Source organism: Pygoscelis adeliae, unplaced genomic scaffold (genome assembly GCF_000699105.1).
Source record: "Pygoscelis adeliae isolate BGI_AS28 unplaced genomic scaffold, ASM69910v1 Scaffold94, whole genome shotgun sequence".
Lineage (NCBI taxonomy): Eukaryota > Metazoa > Chordata > Aves > Sphenisciformes > Spheniscidae > Pygoscelis > Pygoscelis adeliae.
The window spans coordinates 2,578,985-2,597,936 of NW_008824547.1; the positions used below are offsets into that span (position 1 = coordinate 2,578,985).

Sequence of the window (18,952 nt, forward strand, 5' to 3'; positions counted from 1 at the left end):
CTACTGTGTGTTTTCACAACCTTAATTGGTTACCAGCAAAATAATGGGCACAAGACTGAGTTAATGATAAGGGTTCAGAACGTAATTAATGTGTTTTTATTGAAAATAGGTCTTATTTCAAAAACTCTGACTTCATTTTTTGCAATTTATGTGTTGGGTAGAGGTAAATACGAAGACGTAATAATGTTGTAATGTAACTGTTGCTGTAATGTACTGAAGTTGTAATATTGTACAGCCACTTAATACATCATAAAATTCTTACTAAAAGATTAGTTTATACCATTTCATTAAAGTGCTAAAACATTCTTAAGTTACTAACTGACATCTCAGAAAGCAGTTGTAGGTAAAGAATCATCAAATATCTGTTTCTTGTGCATGTCTTTGGGGCATGTTAACAATCTCCAAGTTTATAAGCATCTGCTGCAAAATAATTAAAATTATCGCCGAATGAAGTTGTGGGATACGTGCAGATTGGATTAATAGTGAGTAATAGGGAGAGTGAAACAGCCAGAGAGCATCATCTGGTTTGCTTAGCAAGATAAACTTAAGCACATAAACGTGCAAAAGTGTATGACAAGCTGTATGAGTCATGCTTACAGAATTAGGGACCATTCCGACAAAAGTAGCAATTCTGAAGATATAATGGACAGGTTGCTTCAAATGAACCCACAGCGTAATGCTAACATGTGATGTTTGATAAATTACAGTTAGGATTATTAAGGACTTGATTTCATATGTGTGGAATACACATATGTGTGTATTTGTATTTATGGTGTAGGTGCTACCAGTACTAGACTGTTACAAACTTACATTTTTAGAACTGTTCATGAAGTGGTGTTGAAAAATCGCACTATGGGTAAGTTCTGTAAAATGATTCCAGCACGTTTTCTTGAATTTCTTAACAGCGTTAAATTGCTTACTTGTTTGGAGAGATGTTTGATTATTATAATTACATAATGTAATTAATGACTGATATCACTGCCCTGTTAGCTTTTCTAAAGGGCTCTTTAAGATACAGAAGAAAGTGTAACAAAAAGCAGTGGCTACACACTGAAACCAGACATTCCTAAGCGGATGTTAGCCCATGCGTTTTAACAGTAGGGGTGAATAGCCTTTTGGAGCAAGCTGCCAGAGGAAGTAGTGCCTACTCCACGTTTTCATATTTTTCAGGCCAACAGTGGATAACATACTGGAGAATGTGTTTTAGTCAGATAAGGGTTACTGGAGTTGATACAGTCATACTGGATAGATAAAATTGAAAGGATCTGTGATATAATGGAAATGTAACTAGAAGATTTAATGGTGTGCTCTTGCTTTATTTCTGTGAATCTGTAGGAAGAAAATTCTGCTCAATACTTAAGTTTGTTATCGCACATCTAGTATAAATTACTATACATCTTTAAATTACTCTTACTCATCTAATTTATTTGTATACATAAATTCTCTGTCTGTCTTAAGAAATAATATCAATGTCTGTGGCTTACCATCCATAGTAAGGATTATTTATTTTGCAGTCTGGCTGTACACGCTGTTTTTGCTGGTAAAAGGACTGTTTAATGTGATTGATAAGCAGTTCTATCAATGGAATCTTAATGTGTTTGAATTAGTACATTGCTTCTATAAATAGTATATGTTGAAGGAGATTGCTTAATTGGTATTCTTGTTACTTTTAGTTTTGAGTGAATTTTAATGAACTCAGTTTTACCAAAGGCAGCGTACGCCTCAGCAAGCATGCCTTACCCTTTGCCTGAAGTACTTGTAATGTGTTCAAATCCTGTGCTGCATATATTCACGTTATTTTAATGTTATTGCATCATGAATATGCATCAACATGATGTTTTCACATGCAGAGTACTTGCTATTAGAAGTCTTCTATGCTATTCCATGTAATTTTATCTAGATCAGAGAGTACTGTTTCATATGCTTTGGAAATTAAAAAAAATTATACTACCTAGTACATCTTTTTAAAAAAAAAAAAAACCAAACATATCTACCCGTATTTTTATGTTGAAGTGTGTACATGAAACTCTTGTTTATTTTTTTGTTTGCTTTTTAGTGAGAGGTTTATGGTGAGGTTAAACAAGAATGGAGGCCCCAGGAATCCAGAGAAGATAGATCGAATGTGTGCACTTTTCACAGTACGTGTCTGTTCCCTTTCTTCTTCCCTTACAGTAGTATGATTGTAGATGTATTCACCCTGAGGGGGGAAAAAACCAATTCTTCCTTTCCAGTATATTGAGTAGAACAGAAGCTGTTTCTAAATTTTGTTATGGTTGTAACTAAATGTTAACATAAGAAAATGGACGTATGTCTAAATTATTTTTATGGCTAAGTAAATATTCTGAAGTATTTTCTTCTAAGTGCATTTGTTCCTGCTTATAGTTCGAAATTTTGAATATTTTCATTGCACGTACTATGCTCTTAGATAACAGGGCACAGGAAAAAGCTGCGTTGGCCTGAACATAAAGCAAGGCACTTTTTTCAGAATCGAAGTTAGAAAAACAACCACAGCAACACGCACACAGAAAATTCTCCAAACAGATTTTTGTCACGGCCCGTTCAAGAGTCTGCGTAGCAGCCCCAGGTCGATGGTGCAGCAGTAGCCTCCCAGGTCGGCAGCACAGTGTGTGTGGTGGAACAGAAAGACCGGGGTGTGCTGCAGAAGCAACAGCCAAGTTGAGCTACAGAGAGTTGGTTGTAATAAAGGAAACACCGTGACTTCCTAAGTTTCTACAGCAGGTCTGTGCAAATAGCTACCCCGTCCTGACGCAAAGCAGATATGACCAACTGTACCAGCAGTCTTTAACCATTTGTGCCAGAAAGACAGGATAAGTAATATCCATCTGTGGCTCCTACCAGATGATACCTCAGTTGGGAGTGAAATAGCCAGCTAAGATTTACTTCCTTTTAATTCCTCAGACTCACCTCTCTCCTAACTGCCTTCTTGTTTTGTAGTTTTGGTTATACCAAAATAGTAGTTTGAAAACACGCAAGCTTTAATATCCATTCTGCACTGGTCCTAAGTTCTGTTTAAAAATTGCCTCAGAATCACGTGTCAGACCATGATTTTATCTGTCACTTCTCAGAAAGAATATGGAAATCTAGAGACACTGAAACTTAACAGCTCATCACAGAACAACTGTAAGAAATTTCAGATCCCAAGTGTGATAAACACCTTCCATCATGACTCACCTTTAGCTAGTGCACATGCTAGAAGCTCTTTGACAGAAGTATTTTTACCTCCAGTGAAGAAAAAAATGGCAGACAGCTTTGGTATAAGCTTTAGTTCTGGCAATGAAACTCTCTAGGGTCAAGCAGGGCTGGACATGGTTCTCAGCACCATTCCCGTTTCTCCTTTAAGAAATAGCTGAATTTCTCCTCTTAAGGAACAGAGCATATCTAGCCAGGTGTAAGGGTGCTCAGTTCTGCCTCTATCTGGATATGAGATATGCAGGTCAATCCAAAACTAGCACTGACATTGATGCTGACATCAGTAGCAGTTCTGGTTTTGGCACCATCAGTGAAGTGCTACCAGCTGATTAAATGTCAGCAGTAACAGTGTCTTAGTATTGCCACTGGCACTGATGAGTCCGCTGTTGGTAACTCAAAACCAAGTATCTTTCTCTTCTAAGAGAAAGGTGGCCAGGGAGCAAGCTTCAGCACTGGTGTCTGGATCGTGCAAAAAGGGTGAGTGTAGGATTAAGAATTGCTCTAAGGATTACTCCCAAGAGGCAGCATAGACTGGTTCATATCAAGTTTGGCACGTTCTGGCCTCTGAGATTCATCATTCTTAAAAAGACTTTCACCGTCAAACTTCCCCATCTACACTGATGCCACACTACTTAGGGTCATGCAACAACTGTCCTGTTTCGCGCTGTGTTGTGGACAGTGTGAAACAGTTTTGCTCCAGTGACCTGCAAACCAGTCTTTACACAATTTCAAAAATACAAAAAGAATAATGATATGCTACGGCCGGGGCATAACATAGTTCCAGAAGAGACCTGCTGCATATTATGAATGGGGCCAGCCTGGTCCAAAAGAGGCCAGCCCTGAGTATTGCAGACATGCACCACTCTGTAGCACCTGCCCTTCTGACCAGAGATCTCTTCCAAGCTACCTGTCTCTTTAACTACACAAAAATACCAAAGCTGCCTCAGTATCAGCTCTGAGAAGTGCTTGGACTTGTCTATCACTCTCTCTGGTAGAATGTATACTCTATATAACAGGAATTATGATAATTGGGAGAACTATCTGTGCAAAAAATTGCACACTTCTGATAGAATATTTTTCATCAGTGTATTCAAAGAACTTTCCAAATTATATAGCAAAGGAGCAACAAATAATAGCTTTTTGAATAACCATTTTATCTGCAATGGTTCTATCTTATTGTAATTTCTTAATTATGAAATACTTCCAAAATAAGATAGTTCTATGATTTTCAGGTTTGTTCCCAAGTTTGTATTAGTCTTGGCTTTAAATCTAGTTATTTATTTCCTCGCCTTGTCCCCCACCCTGCACTACCTTTCTAAAACTCCAATCTTTCCTAGAGGCAAGCCCCATATCTTAGATAATTCAAGGTGTCCCTGTCTTTTCCTGCTATCTCTGTTGCTTCTAGGGGTTCAGCTGTCTCCCTGTGTAAGATATCAAAATTAGTTAGGTTTTGTTTTTGAATCTGCTGTCATATCATACCAAAGGTGAGAAACTACTTCCTCCGAAGATTAAAGCTCACTCAAGCAAACCTCAGCCTGTGCACGCTTTAAAAACATTCCTGTGTCTGAATTAAAACGTGACTACACAGTATAAGGTTGCCATTTTTGTTAAAGACTTTACTCTCTGGGGCCTATGAGGTTGGCAACTGAATTTGGTAAAGCTGTTTAAATAACTAATCAGCGGCAGTCAGGTATCCTTGATTCCACTGCTTTGGGGGCGGTGGTGGTGATGTTTGGGTTTTTTAACATACCATTAGACCTTTCTAGAAACCAGCATTGTAAAGAACTAACCGTTATTATAGAGTAACTCTTCTCCATACCTAATATGGGGGGGTGGTGGTGGTGGTGAATATTAGGGACGATTTTCTAAAAAGCCCTGCAATTAGAGGTATTATGAAATTAATTTATCAACCAGTACCACTTAAGAAGCTCAGAAGGATGTGGGAAATAAAACCCCCTGTGGATGCAGTGCTAAGAACACCTTTCTGGAAATTGATTTATTTATATCGCACACAAGTAAATAGTAAGCATAGTTTGTCCTCTTCTGGGTCCTGAGTCATGTGCATGGATTCTCTGCAGATAAATTATCTGAAGACTTCCCCGCAAGGGTTGGGGTTTTTGATTGTTTGGTCCATGTCATAGTAGGAATTTCTCCCCTTGTAAAAAGCTTGTGCTGTACAAAATGAAATACAAGGCCATCTGGGCCCACATTTTTTGTCTTTTGACTGTGACACAGTATATTTTTTTGTGAAATTGAAAAGCGACTAAAGTGTGAACCCATCAATATGTGCATGCCCATTTTCTGATATTTTGACAGCTGCCCTTTGAAAAAACAGTTCTCTAAATTGCTGTTAATTACAACTGGTAATCTGATAGTATAATAAAATTCCCCCTGTCAAATCACAGATATTTTAAAAATCTATTACTCTCTAGAGTATTAAGGACTACCTCCAAGTTTTTTTGCTTTTTGAAATTTATTGTCAGGCACTACTGAGACTAAAACTATGTGAAAGCCCTTCTTATCGTGGAACTCACATTTCTCCAAGACATGCAAGATAAAGCCTACCATATGCTATGCTGGTGTGTTAGGTGATGAAGAAAGCCTAGAAAGTATGTTCCCTTATTCATGCGGCAGCAAAATAAGACTTGAAGAGAAAACGTTGAGGAAGATTTATATAGCTTAATTCTTTGGCTTCAGAGAGACATGATCTGCTAGCTGGTAAGCGTACCAAACAGCATATTTGCAACTCACTGCATATGCTGCCCAGGGAAATACAGTGCTCCTTTTAAACGGAGTAAGAAGATACGGCCATGAATTTATTACTTGCCTCCTGTAATTTAGCAATATAACGCTATTTGAAAGGGACTGAAACTTCTCCTTAGAATAAATTCTTTTTATGCCTAGTACTCAGTCACTGTGCCCAGATTCTATTGTGCTATATGTCACTATAATCTGAAGTTCAGTGTTTATGTGCATTGCCATCATAATCTCAGTTGTTGACATTTGGTTTCTCAAGTCACATGGGAAAGAAATTTGCTGTGTGAATTGAAGTTCATGTTTTAGCTTTCAGCAAAATATGATTTTGAATTTACTAAATTGGTTCAAACTAGGAATGACAGAACTTAGATGTACACAGTTTAAAATTTTCCCCCCTTTATAAACAATTGCATTATTTCCTTTTACAGTGGTTTTAATATATTAGTTGTGTTTTTTTAAAAACAAAAATAAAAGATCTTATCTGAATGTGTGTTACTGAGATTTTTCCAGTTGATTTTTGCACTGTATTTTCAAAAAAAATGTAGTATTAGAAGGCCAGCCTGCATTTGTGCATAAACAAATCCACCAGTGTTGTTCTGCCCACACAAATGTACCTTTTAGAAGTGACTGTTACCACTGGGATGGATATCTTTCTTCAACTGAAAAGGAAAAAAGAAAAGTGAAGAAACATGAACACATAGCTGTCATCTCAAGTTGTTTGTAAAGTCATATATAAAGCCCTAGAGCTGTTTTTAAAAAGCATCATGTTGAAAGCATTTTGTACAAACAAAACAATGTTTTAAAATGATGTGAGGTGATGTCCATTGCTTCAGTGTAAGGGGAGGAGTGAAGTGGCCAACAGTAACTGAGCTTCAGACCTTCTTTTTGGATGTTTCTCTTTCACGTGCGCACACGCTTCGCTCACTCTCCCGCATTCTTAGGAAGACTACATTAACCCTTTTGCGTTTCCAGTTGCTCTGCTCCTGAGAAATGACTGGAGCGATGCCCTTTATGTTTGGAGAATTCGGAGGCTGTATGGCATAAGTCAGCGCATAACAATAAGATGACAGCACTTAGTAGAGCGGGGAGAAAGAGAGGCAACAGCTGTTGCTGTAGAGCACAAGGAGGAGCCTTTTTGCATCAGAGTCTAAAACAGGAAGGAATATTCTAACAGTACATATTATCTGTTTAAAATCTTCTTGTCTTGGAGGTTAGTAACATAAGGAAAACTTGTTGAACAATGCTAATGTTTTTAGGAAGAAACGTTTCTTGGATCTTTAATTAAAAAAAGAGAGGGGGGAATGTCATAGAAGTTAATCTTTGTCTACAGTGTTATGAGAAAAAAAATGCAACATGCCCAGGAAATCGCAATTAAGACAGCTTCTAACATGTTAATGCAAAATGCCACAGTAATGAATTATTGACAAGTACTCTATACAGATTTCCTTAATTTATTTTCTTTATTATTAAAGGTTTGTCAAGGTCAATAATACTTTTTTGTCTTCACTAGCTTCAGCTTCCCTTTTGCTCTTCTGTAGGTTCTCCTTTTCCCATTTTTTTGGCTTTTCTTCAAGCTTATTTTTAAAAGTTTTGAGCTGCTGTTCTATGACATGGAATTTGAGAGTTTTCATCCATGTATATAGTTGTTTGCCATAAAATAACATTCGGGAGATATTAAGGCCCTATGTTTTACGAAGCAATTACCTCATCTCAAAACTGAGTTTGTTTCTTAGTTTTTCCGGTACTCTATCACTGTTTCTAACATACTAAATATAAGTGATCTTCTATGCTACTTAAACCATTAGAACATTTTTGGCCAAATGTGGCCCTTTCCAAATACCATGTTCCCCAAATAATCCCTTGGCGTGTTTCAGCAGCTAGAAAGGGGCAGAAAGCATTTCCAGTCAGCAGTTTGCATGCAGCCTACCCTGGTTTTGGGCTTTGAAGGTTAGCTATGAACTAGCTGCCCTTGGCTCCCGTCAACTCATATCGATAGAGCCTGTAGGTTCTATGCACGGTTGAGATACTGCCTTGCTGCTTTCAGAATGTAATGAACATATATCATATAAAACAGGGTTAAAGCTGCACATTTAAAAGCATGAAAATAAACCATGTCTCCGAGTCTCCTACCTTTTTTCCTCTTCAGACTTTTGCTTTTCTGAGGAATTGCACCTATCCACTCGTAAAATAAAATGCACTTGAAGTTTTGTCTAAATTCTGACAGCCATGCTGCAATTTTTTCTGGAGCCATCATGTGAGACTAAGACTCCATGATGAGAAGTCAAAAGCCGAAAAAGGAAAGCAGAAGCAAAGGAACAGGGTTAGGGACAGGCCTGTGACCTGCAGTCAGGGGATGGGGTGAAGGAAGCCAGAACAGGTTGCAGCTGAGGTAACTCAGGGGTTTAAATTTACTTTGTAAATGTAGTACAGTCTAATAAAGTGTTTGAATCAAGGATTAAATGAACATTTTAAATGTTTGCTAAAATTTTGATAGAGCATCACTAGTCAGTGGAGTCAGAATCTTTCATTTCTTTTCCTTCTAAAGAAAGTTCCAACCAAATACAATCGATCTCTGCTTTACTTTTCTTGTCTCTAAATTAAAAATAATAATACTTTCTCTTATTTAAAGATGCAGGAGCTAAATGAATGGAGAGTAATACTGTGTAGTCCTTATTATTGTTTGTGGGAATTTTGCAGGCACTTATTTTGGAAGTGCAGTGTGTTCTTTTTTTTTTAATGCCTATATTTTTTCCGATCTTTTAGGATCTCAGCAGCAAGGACATGAAGAGAGATTTGTACATAGTTGCCCATGTAATTCGAATAGGTACAGTATGATTTATTACTTGAAATATATGCAATTAACATTGTTTTTACAATATTTTTACGTGTATGTTTTACTTAACTGACATTGTAATGATTTAACCAGTTAGAAAATTCAGTCATAGACCATGCCTATCTGCTGAGATTAATATTCAGACCATATGTAGCGAAGTGTTAAAAGGTTCCTGATGACAGTTTAACAGTGATTTTTTTCTTTTTTTTTCAGTCTGAAATAAAATATTTGATTAAACACCTCATTTGGGGGGGAGGGAGGAACTAAAAGGCTTTTTGTTCAATGTTCCAAAATTTAAAATGAGGTCTTTTTTACTGATGATATACAGCTAGTTTACAGGGCAGGACATCAGTATACCTGGCTACTCACATCTAGTAAATCAGAGGCTGTTAGACAAATATATATAAAGATCTGTTTTCTGCTGTAGGAGTCTGCAGTGCATCCAAGAACCCACACTCAAGTTCAGGGAGGTGCCTGTGAAACACGAGAGCAGGGAAGCTGTCATACCTGTCAGGTGTTCTTTCTACCTGCCGATGCCAAAAAGGAGCATTAGCAGCAGTACCTGCCTGCTGGCAGCCTATCAAGCTTGCAGCCCAACGTTTAGCAGCATACGCTTGCTTCTTTCCGGGTTCTCTTGGCTGCCCACATAGAGCTATCCAAAGGAGAGATCTGGATGCGTAGTACCTAGGCCTGACCCTGCCCAAGGAAGAAAGCCCTTCCTTGCTAATTCGCTTGACTAGTCACCCTTTATAGAGTGGGGGTCTCTGACTATTCGTAGGCCAGGCTAGGCTTCATTTATTCTTTCTGAGATTTGCAGTAGCAAGAATGGAAAGTGTTTATGATTGAAGTTGAATTTAGAATGTCTTATGCAGTATAGTTCAGTGCTCGAAGTGGTTCACGGACAACTAGGTGAATTTTTTAGCCCAGCAGTGTGTTTAAGTGACTGTATGACTTCTGGTACGTGAATTAAATTGCTAGAATCTCTTCTAGATGGAAGGTGCTGGATAGAAAAAAAAAACTCTAGTCAATAAGCGTATAATTAGTTAGTAACAGGGAGTTAAATGGTTCTCAACTATGAATGTGTGTACTTTCACTGAGAAATTAGCAAGTAAATATTTTACCTATGTGAAGTATGACTTATTTCAAATATTTAAGCCTAGAACGTTAACAACATACAGTAGGAATAACAGACAGTCTCTTCAGTTGTACCATTCTAAACAATGGAGTAGTGCGTTGTCTTTCATGTTTTCCAGGTTTTCAGTTAACTGAAAAATGGCTAGGTAGTGTTTGCAATGGAAGGGGTTTTAACCCTATTTCCAGCCCATTCACTGCTAGCATCCATTACCAGCCACAGATACCTTTTCTGAAGTACAGAAGGTCTAAACAGCTTAGTGAAACCGTAGCTTTGTTGTGTTGTCCTGTGAATGACAATATGTCTTCTAAGTCACAAATGTGTTAGAAGGATCAGTTTTTCATTATCCAACTTCACTGTGTCATAAAGTGTCTGAAAGTTAGAATTACTCTGTTATCACTTGAGATGATAAATGAAGCTTCTAGAAAGATATGTAGTTCAAGCTCAGATTCTTAACCTTGATGCAAGAAGTGCTGGACAAATTATTATGTGTAATGTTACAAGTTGGCTTAGATTATCATAGTGATTTTTCTGGTCTTAGCATTTTTTACTCTATTAAAAAACTGCTTTAGCACGAGGAAGTTAATCATTGAGCAGCTTCGTATGTCAGAATTCTCCTTTATGTGCTCCAAGACCAACATGATAAGTGACACAATATATAACACATTCCCTTAAAACAATTGTATAAAGTGAAAAATTGTGTGAGTACTGGACTATAATGGAAGGACCACAGTGAATCTTTGTGTGGATGCAGAGAGGTGAGTACAAGCCATATTCTTGGCTCATTCAACAGATGATTTGTAGTCAACCCAGCTGGATGCAAATACGTGTCATGGGGCTGCAAATCAAAGGTGGCCAGACATGATGCTGTTCACTTTGCCCTTGAGTGTTCTGTTAGCTAAATGAGGTGACGGCCTTAATCAGACCCAGTGGGTCTGGTAGGTTCAAAGGGACCTCTGGATTTGAAACTGTCTAAGACGAAAGAGGAGTGAGAAGTATAGGAAAGACTGCAAGCTGTAGTTGAAACTTACTGTAGGTATGCATACTCAGAGGGATAATAGAATAGACAGAACGGCTGTGTGTGAATATCTGATGTTTTAAATTTCTGTTAATTTTAGGTCGCATGTTGCTAAATGATTCGAAAAAAGGGCCCCCTCATTTACACTATCGCCGCCCCTATGGCTGTGCAGTATTGAGTATCATGGATGTACTTCAGTCAATCTCTGAAATAAAAGAAGAGAAGGATTTTGTTCTCAAAGTTTACACGTGAGTACCTCCTAGAAGGGAAAGAATTAGGAAGAATGCTCTGTATGTTGGGTGATGAGATACTAAAGACATATTAAGGTGCCATAAACTCCATTTGCTGCTTTATCCTCCTCACAAGGTAAACTGTTGCTGTTGGCACAGTGCTGTTGCTCCTTTATTATTCCAGAAGCTCATAGAAACTAATGAATATTATCACAGATGTTTCAGGTATGTGAAATGCTTCAGAAATTATTTAATATTGCCCAAATTTGTGTGACGTGCAAAGCTTCACTTTTATTAATATGATTTATTTTAAGTCTGCGAAGCTCAAAATCAAAGAAATATGCTGTATTTCACCTGATGATGGGCATAGTTACTCACGCCTCATCTCCTATTCCTTATCAGTCATGGTGACCAACAAAAGAAGTAGAAAACAACTGACATCAACAGTGTATGACCAGAAAACTCAAAACAAGTCAACATTCTTTGAGCAAGAATCTATCTTCAGTTATTTGTGATTTTGAACTTTGAACTAACAAATTCTTGTTATGAAATGTGGTCTCACAGTCGTAATAAAGAGGCCCCAGACAAACTGTCTGGAGACTGCAGGGAATATTTAAATCTCTTGTCAGTGAGGATAAATACTGGCAGGATCTGCTTCACAGATGGGCTGAGATACAGCTGACATTTCTTTGTGGTCTGTGGCCACTCTCCGAGTAATAAGGTAATTTGGGGGGGGGTATAGAACTTTGTTATTCTTTGAGAAGTGCATTCAATAGCAGAAAATCTGACATTCAAGGGAAACTATAAATGAAAAAATGGCTTTCACTGTTCACTGAAAGATTCTTGGATATCTCTTCATACATTAGAAATCTGTAAGTCCAAAGAAAAGTCTCTCAGAGTCAGCTCTTCCATTCTTCTTTTGCCAACAGTTATGAAAACTGTAGCAAAAATGTCAAGTTAGAGGGAAGAAAATGGTCGTCTTTCTTCTTTTTGCCAACAGAATCTGGATAATGTTGGCATTTTGTCACCATTCAGTTTCAGCTTATCTCAAACCAGTGGTTTTTGGTTGTATAGTTTATGTTAATATTGGCCTTGTAGGTATGTGTTAATGTATTGCAACTGCAACATTTTGAATGTTTGCAGTAATGGAACATTCTGAATATCAGATTTCTGTTTTGATGCCCTTTTAATGCATCTTTAGCTTCTTATTCATTGAAATATAGGAGAGAAAAAACCTGTAAAATATTGGACTTCTCCATTTGGCAGTGACAAATAAAGTCATGCAGGCAGTTAGAGCAATCTGAAGTCCTAGTACTATGATCAAAACAATCACAGGAGAGAGCACTTCCCTTTTCTTCCTCTTATTCCGAAGTGTTTTGTAAATGTGGATTCCCTTCACACCACCCAAAGTACCAGCTGTATCTGCCTAAATGTTTAAGTAGGTTTATACCAGCTGTTCTTCACGCCTGCTTCCCCACACCCTTTGTTTTTAACATCCACGCACACCCTTTACTGCCTTCCCAGAGAGGAGGTAGAGCCCCTAACAGAATGCAACTCTGCAATCAGATGCTTGTGATTTTTTATCACCGTTATCATTCGCTTGAGTTGTTTTAAGTCTTGTACATCATTATTTTATGCTACTGCTGTTTGGAGTCTTCTCTGTAAACCTCCAGCAGAAATCTTCAGAAGGGAAAATGGATGTATCTAAAGGGCACCAGCTTATGCCTTTAGCAGCTTTAATAGCTGTTGGTCTTCCACAACAGAATGTTTTCACAGGTTTATCTGCTTGCGTCTTCTCTTCGCGCATTCTTTTAGCCAACCTACCTTTTCTTGCTTTATAGAGTAAAAATGAAATGACAGATTTTTGTCATTTGTAAGTTTAAAATTGTATATGAATGCTTAAACAGCGCTGAACTGATTTTCTTACCTGCTGCTCTCATTTTGATTATTGTTAAAATGTCTCAGGCCAACCCAAAAACATCATAAAGATGAAATAAGGAGGGAGGTGTATTTTTATTTTTAAAGGAGCAGTAAAAAGCATTCTCTTTGTACGCTATTTGGCTAAAGCTTACGGCTGCCACAAATGAGGCAGTCAGCATACAGCCAGAAAAGCCTTTTCACAGGAAGAAGCTGGAAAAAATTGGAGAGACTGAGAACCTAACAAAGGCTGAAACAAATACGTGGTGTGTCAATGGAGACGTTTGCTGGATCCACGAGAGAAAATGCTTACTGGGGAGGGGGGGAATCAATGTACTTCACCAGTCTTTCTCAGCTTGCCTTATTATTGTTAAAGATTTGTGTCTGAAAAACACTTTTCTCACAATCCAGATTTTCCTGTTTGTTAATCCCGCGGTCATGTTATAATCTTACTAAGAGGATATAGTACCACAGCGCTAGTTATAAGCTCATTATGTAAAAGCATGAAGGTTTACTTTTATAATTCTTTTTAATAATATGCATGTAAAATATTTAAAAAGCAAGATGGAAACTAAATTCTCGATCAATTTTTCTTTCTGAGACCACTTGAATTCATATTTTCATATGAATTTTTATCTTTAATGGAGTTTTTTGCTCATTGAACGTTACTCTCTGTGTCAGTCTTCCCATTCCCCTAAAAACTTCATGTATTTCTCTTTCATATTATCTTTTTCAGTGTTATTTTTTGTTCTGTTTTCTCTCAATCCTTTTTTTTTTTCCCCTCCTTCTCCAGCACTAGCTCTTAAAATTCCTACCTCTTAACGTGGTGTATTGCCTGAATGCCTTTCCCTTTTGATATTCAGTTGTCGCTATTTGCCCAGCTGGACAAGAGCGTACATTGCATTTCTGTCTGACATCAGGGTCTGATGTAGTATGGCAAACATTCCAAATGGTAAATTTACTGTGGAACCAGCCAACCCGAAAAGGTGATGGATGGCTCAGGAGAAAATTCTTAGTTAAACTAGAAATATGTTTTGTAATATATTTGGTATTTAGACAAGTAAAACATTAACACAATGAAATGCATTACAGGCAAGTGTTTTCAGGCCAGCATTTCAAACTTCGGAGAATATTCTTCTCCTTTGTGTTCAGGAAATGTAAAGTGCAGCTTACATTGGTAGCTGGTACAAAACTAGCTTTAAGCTATCTTTACAGTCCATTGATTTTGGGATAACTTTGTTCCAGGTTAATTTGCAGGCATAAGTCATTGGAGGCTGAAATCTATTTTAACTTGCACTCCAGAGGCTGGTACAGCAACTAAAAAGTTATCAGAGGTTAGAAATTTTCTGTAGTCTCAGCTGTGAGGATGGAGGATGGTATAGAATTTGTCCTATTGGTTATCTTCGGGAATATTAATTGCAGTAGGGTAAATGACTTTGAATGTTTTGGCAAAAGAAGAGATGTAAACACAAATATAATTCACAAAAACATGTGAAGATAATTTTTTTTTTTCCTGACGAGTAAGCTGAATATTGGTTGAAGTTCAGAGTTAGCACAGAACACCACAATTACTGAAAGGGTTTTCGTACTGTCGATTAATGTCTTAGCTCTGTTGTGTTTTGGTTTTGAGAGATTGTTTTGGGGAGTGCAAATGTAGTCAATTTGCCATACTGTTAAGTTCTGGAAGGTCACTTCAGTGCTGACCTATCTTGAGTTACTGTGTGCACATCTGATCTCTCCTCCCAAAAAGGAGAGTTCCAGAAGGTACGGAGTAGAGCAACTAAAATGTTTTAACGGCATAGAGTCGTTTCTTTATGAGAGAGATTGAGAAGGTGGGGAGCTTCAGTTTGAAGAGGAGAAAAGTGCTGGTGGGAAGGAATGCAACCAAGACTTACAAAATCATGGTGGAGGGTAAACTGTTGTTCACGGAATACAACAGTACAAGAATTAGGGATGCTCAATGAAATTGGTAGGAGATGACATTAAAAAAGATGGAAGAAAGTACTTCTTTAGAAAGCAGGTAATGTTTGTCTGGGTTTTATTGCCACAGGATGTTGTGAAGATAGGCAGTATTAGCAGGTCCAAAGGGGATTAGACAAGTTTATGAACAGCAGGTCCATAGAGGGATAGGAACAGACAGGGATATACACTCTAACATCCCTAATCCAACAACCTCAGGGCAGGGTACATGAGCCTGACTGCTCCTGTACCTTGCCCCAGTAGCATCTCCTATTGCCAGCGTGGGAAGCTTTTTTTAATGTTCATACGTTCTTAACAATCAGCTGAGATGTGTGATACCTAAACCCATTGCAGTGAAAGGAGGAATGTTGAGACAGGTGGAGCTAAGATTTCAGGTGGGATAACCCCAGTCTTAACTACACCAGATAACCTAGGAATACAGGAATACAGCCTAATCAGCGTTTTAATTAAATTAATATTTTTTGATAGCACGCTGGGAGGAAGTAAATCTTAATGGTTTTTCTCCATTTTTTCCTTTTTTTACTGTCTGTACTTCGTGTTTAATTTATTCCAAGTTTTCTGTGTTCCTTTTGCTTTTGTAATAATCAGCATTTGTGGGGGGTGTCAGTAAGGGTGCCATAACAGGCTTTGTAGGTTATCTCATTCTTGGCAGTATATGGTTTGGTAATACTGAAGCTGTAGAAAATTACCAGCTACTACTTGTTCTAGATAGCCATAATTCCTTTTGCAATGCTATTCTTCAGTTACATAATGCAGCAGACAAAAAAATGCCTACTGTCTTCACAGTAGCTGGTTTGTATCCTACCCTAATTTTGCCAACATTATATACTCTTGCGGGGGGGGGGGAAGGGAAAAAACGTTAATATGCATGGGAGAAGTTTTACAAAGTGACTTATTTCTCAAGACTTCTGTCTTGCTAGGAGCTGAAGGCTTACAGTCTTCATTTCTTTTCTGTCCTACTGATTCTTAAAAGAAAGAAAAAAGTTTAATTGTTTAATTCAATTGCACTTCAGGAGAAATAAGATTCACTATTGCTACTGAGTTAAAAATTCCTGACTTCATGGGGAGTCTTTAAATCTTGCAGTTGTCATTTAAATAAGACACAACTGAATTTAAAAGGCAATTAGACTTGATCAACATACTGTTTTTTTTCTTATTTTCTTTTCCTTTTTTTTTAAATTTTTAACCAATACACTGTTTGTGGTAAAGGTTCCATTTTTGGTTTTCGGTCAGATTATTATACTGCTAAAATTGTCATTTCAGCTGTGCTTACACTAGTGTAAAGTACTTCATAACATTTATAGTGTGTCCCTTGATTATGTGGTAACAAGGTATATAGCACTAATGACACTTTTTTACTGGAATGATTCCGTTCAGGCTTAGTGAGTTCAGAAAAAAAAGGTTGGTTATACAGCTTTAAATATACTAGTGCAAATAAAGTCGTGTGACTTTGATGTTAAGATAAGTAGGAATCCTAATTCAGGTTGATAGGGACCTCTCTAGTCCGACCTCCTTCTCAGAGCAAGGCCAGCTATGGGATCAGACCAGACCCCTCAGGGCATTGTCCAGTTGTGTCTCATAACGTCCAAGGATGGAGACTGCACAGCCTCTCTGGACAACCTGTTCCAATAATGCTTGACTGTCCTCATGGAAAAGCTTTTCCTAATATCCAGTCTGAACCTTTCTTGTTTGTGTCTATGCCTGTTGCTTTACATCATCTCACTGTGCACCACTGAAGAATCTGGATGGCTCTTTTGTCTTAATAACTGCTTGTAGGCCTTGCTGTTAACACTCCCCCTCTTGCCTTGTCTTCTCCAGGCTGAAAAAGCCCAGGTCGCTCAGCCTCTCCTCCTCCATCACGTGCTCCAGCCACCTGCCCATCCACAGGACTCTCTCCAGTTGTCTGTTTTGTATTAGAGAGCCCAAAACTGAGCACAGAATTCTAGATGCAGACTACCAACCACCAAGTAATGTCTTTTCCCAATTGACGGTAGAAACATACAAACAAATACTAGTTAAATATTGGTAAGTTGTGTAAACAGTACTTTACACAATATAGCTCTGCATATGTCTTACCTCTAGAGAAAGTTTTCTCTAGCTTTGGATCCTAAACAGAAGTGTGGCACTTCTGACTCCGGTGCCCAAGATCCAGAAAGAAGCAAGCATCCAGGTGTGCTCTTGTTCTCCTTCCTGCTGTGCTGGCTCTCTGATCACGTGAGGATTTTTTTGTGAGTTATCATTAAAAGATACCTGCATTTCTCCATGACTGGAAAGGAAACGGAAGCATCTGTTTCTGGTGCTCTCAGCTATGTCTGTCACAGTGTAATTTCCAAATGTTGCAGTGTCCCTAATTTCTCTCTCCAGAATCTTGCCATCAGAGTAATGAGAATATCTATAGAGCTATAGATACAGTGATTTAAAGAGGATTTTTTTTTTTTTTAAATGTTGCTCCACTTCGAAATACTTATACATAAAGCATGGAATGGAGCAGTAAGAGATTCTGGTTTTGACTTTCCACTACACAGTTACACAGTCTGGTTTTATTGCGATGGAATAGCATCATGCTGCAGTAGAGGGCGTAGCTCCATGCCCCCAGGTCCAGCCAGGCACAAGGCTGAGCCTGCGTTCCACATATGTACACACACACACAATACATACACACGCAGCCGGCCACACACATCAGCACAGGCAGAAAGTACACACTCATACAGACATGTACAGCACCAAAGGCCTCATCCTATTTTCCTCTCTGGTTTATCAGGGTAAAATCTTGTTAGTGGAAAACTTGCATACGTACATATATACACTACAAATCCCTCCAGGCCCTGGTTTTAGACACTCACTTTGGGCACAGGGCGTGACCAGACAAGCACACTGACAGCAACACGTGACTGGGCCATTTTATACCCTTAAACCTCCATTTCCTTACAATTCATATTAAGTCTTGAACCAATCCCAAAATGCTCTTCCCCAGCATCCCGTTATCACCAAAGGCAGTAACCCATTTCAGTCTTTAAAGCGATCCAGAGAGCCTTTCTGGCCGACTCATCTTGACGGGTTTCGCACCTGGGCAATGTGCTGAACATCCTCCTGCGGCAGCCCCGGGAGGAGCAGGGTCAGGGTGCTGGGTTTTCTCTGATGAGGTTACCAGGCTTCCCCCACCTGCCAGCGTTCCTCTTCTCCTTTGTGTTTGAGATGATGAGCCTTTACCTGCATAACCGAACAGGAAAGGTACATTGTCATTTCGGTCCTAGAATTTTATTGAGGATTTACAGTTGGTAATGTAACTGAAAATGAAATATAACAGTATTTACAAATGCTTATTAAAATGACATATAGATGAATAAACAATTGTGAAATGCTCCTTCAGAAGATGATACACATATAGAAGCATACTTTGTGCTGTTATATATTCTTGTCCTACAATTTGGGGGGGGGTGCCTGCGCCTGCATCATGTTTCGGGGTATTCTGTAAAATATGTAGGTAAGCAAAAGTCTCGTTGTAAATGTCTGAGATACTAAAAATCAGGGGTTTATTTAGTCTTTCAAACTTCACTTTTTATTTCTTGATTCTAACATCTTTTTTGTTATTAAGCACAAAAAGGTAATATATGGCAACAGTTAATTTCAGCTTAAAATTAAGTTCCTATGTGCACAGCATTCAGCTGAAGATGTCCAGAGCTTTCTTCATTCTGTCATAATATGAAGAGTGAAACAATGGCTTTAATGACAGAAGAGTCACCACAGGCTCCCAAGTATCCATAAAAAGGAGATAACTATTAGGGAATGTTTTCTTTCCTTCCACTTTTAACAACAAGAGTTATGTGGGATTTCTCTCATTCATCAACACCCCACAACCTTTCATGTTATCTCTA

The 18,952-nt window shown here is 38.2% G+C and overlaps 1 protein-coding gene across 1 annotated transcript in view; it reads left to right on the forward strand.

Annotated features, from left to right (window-relative positions):
• The window catches only part of DOCK3 (dedicator of cytokinesis 3), a 199,621-nt gene that overhangs the window by 91,614 nt on the left and 89,055 nt on the right, over nucleotides 1–18,952 (forward strand). Inside the window, exons 10-12 of the mRNA XM_009321865.1 lie at nucleotides 2,057–2,138; nucleotides 8,731–8,791; nucleotides 11,051–11,198. Coding sequence (XP_009320140.1) covers nucleotides 2,057–2,138; nucleotides 8,731–8,791; nucleotides 11,051–11,198 — 291 coding nt within the window. The remainder of the gene's footprint in view (nucleotides 1–2,056; nucleotides 2,139–8,730; nucleotides 8,792–11,050; nucleotides 11,199–18,952) is intronic.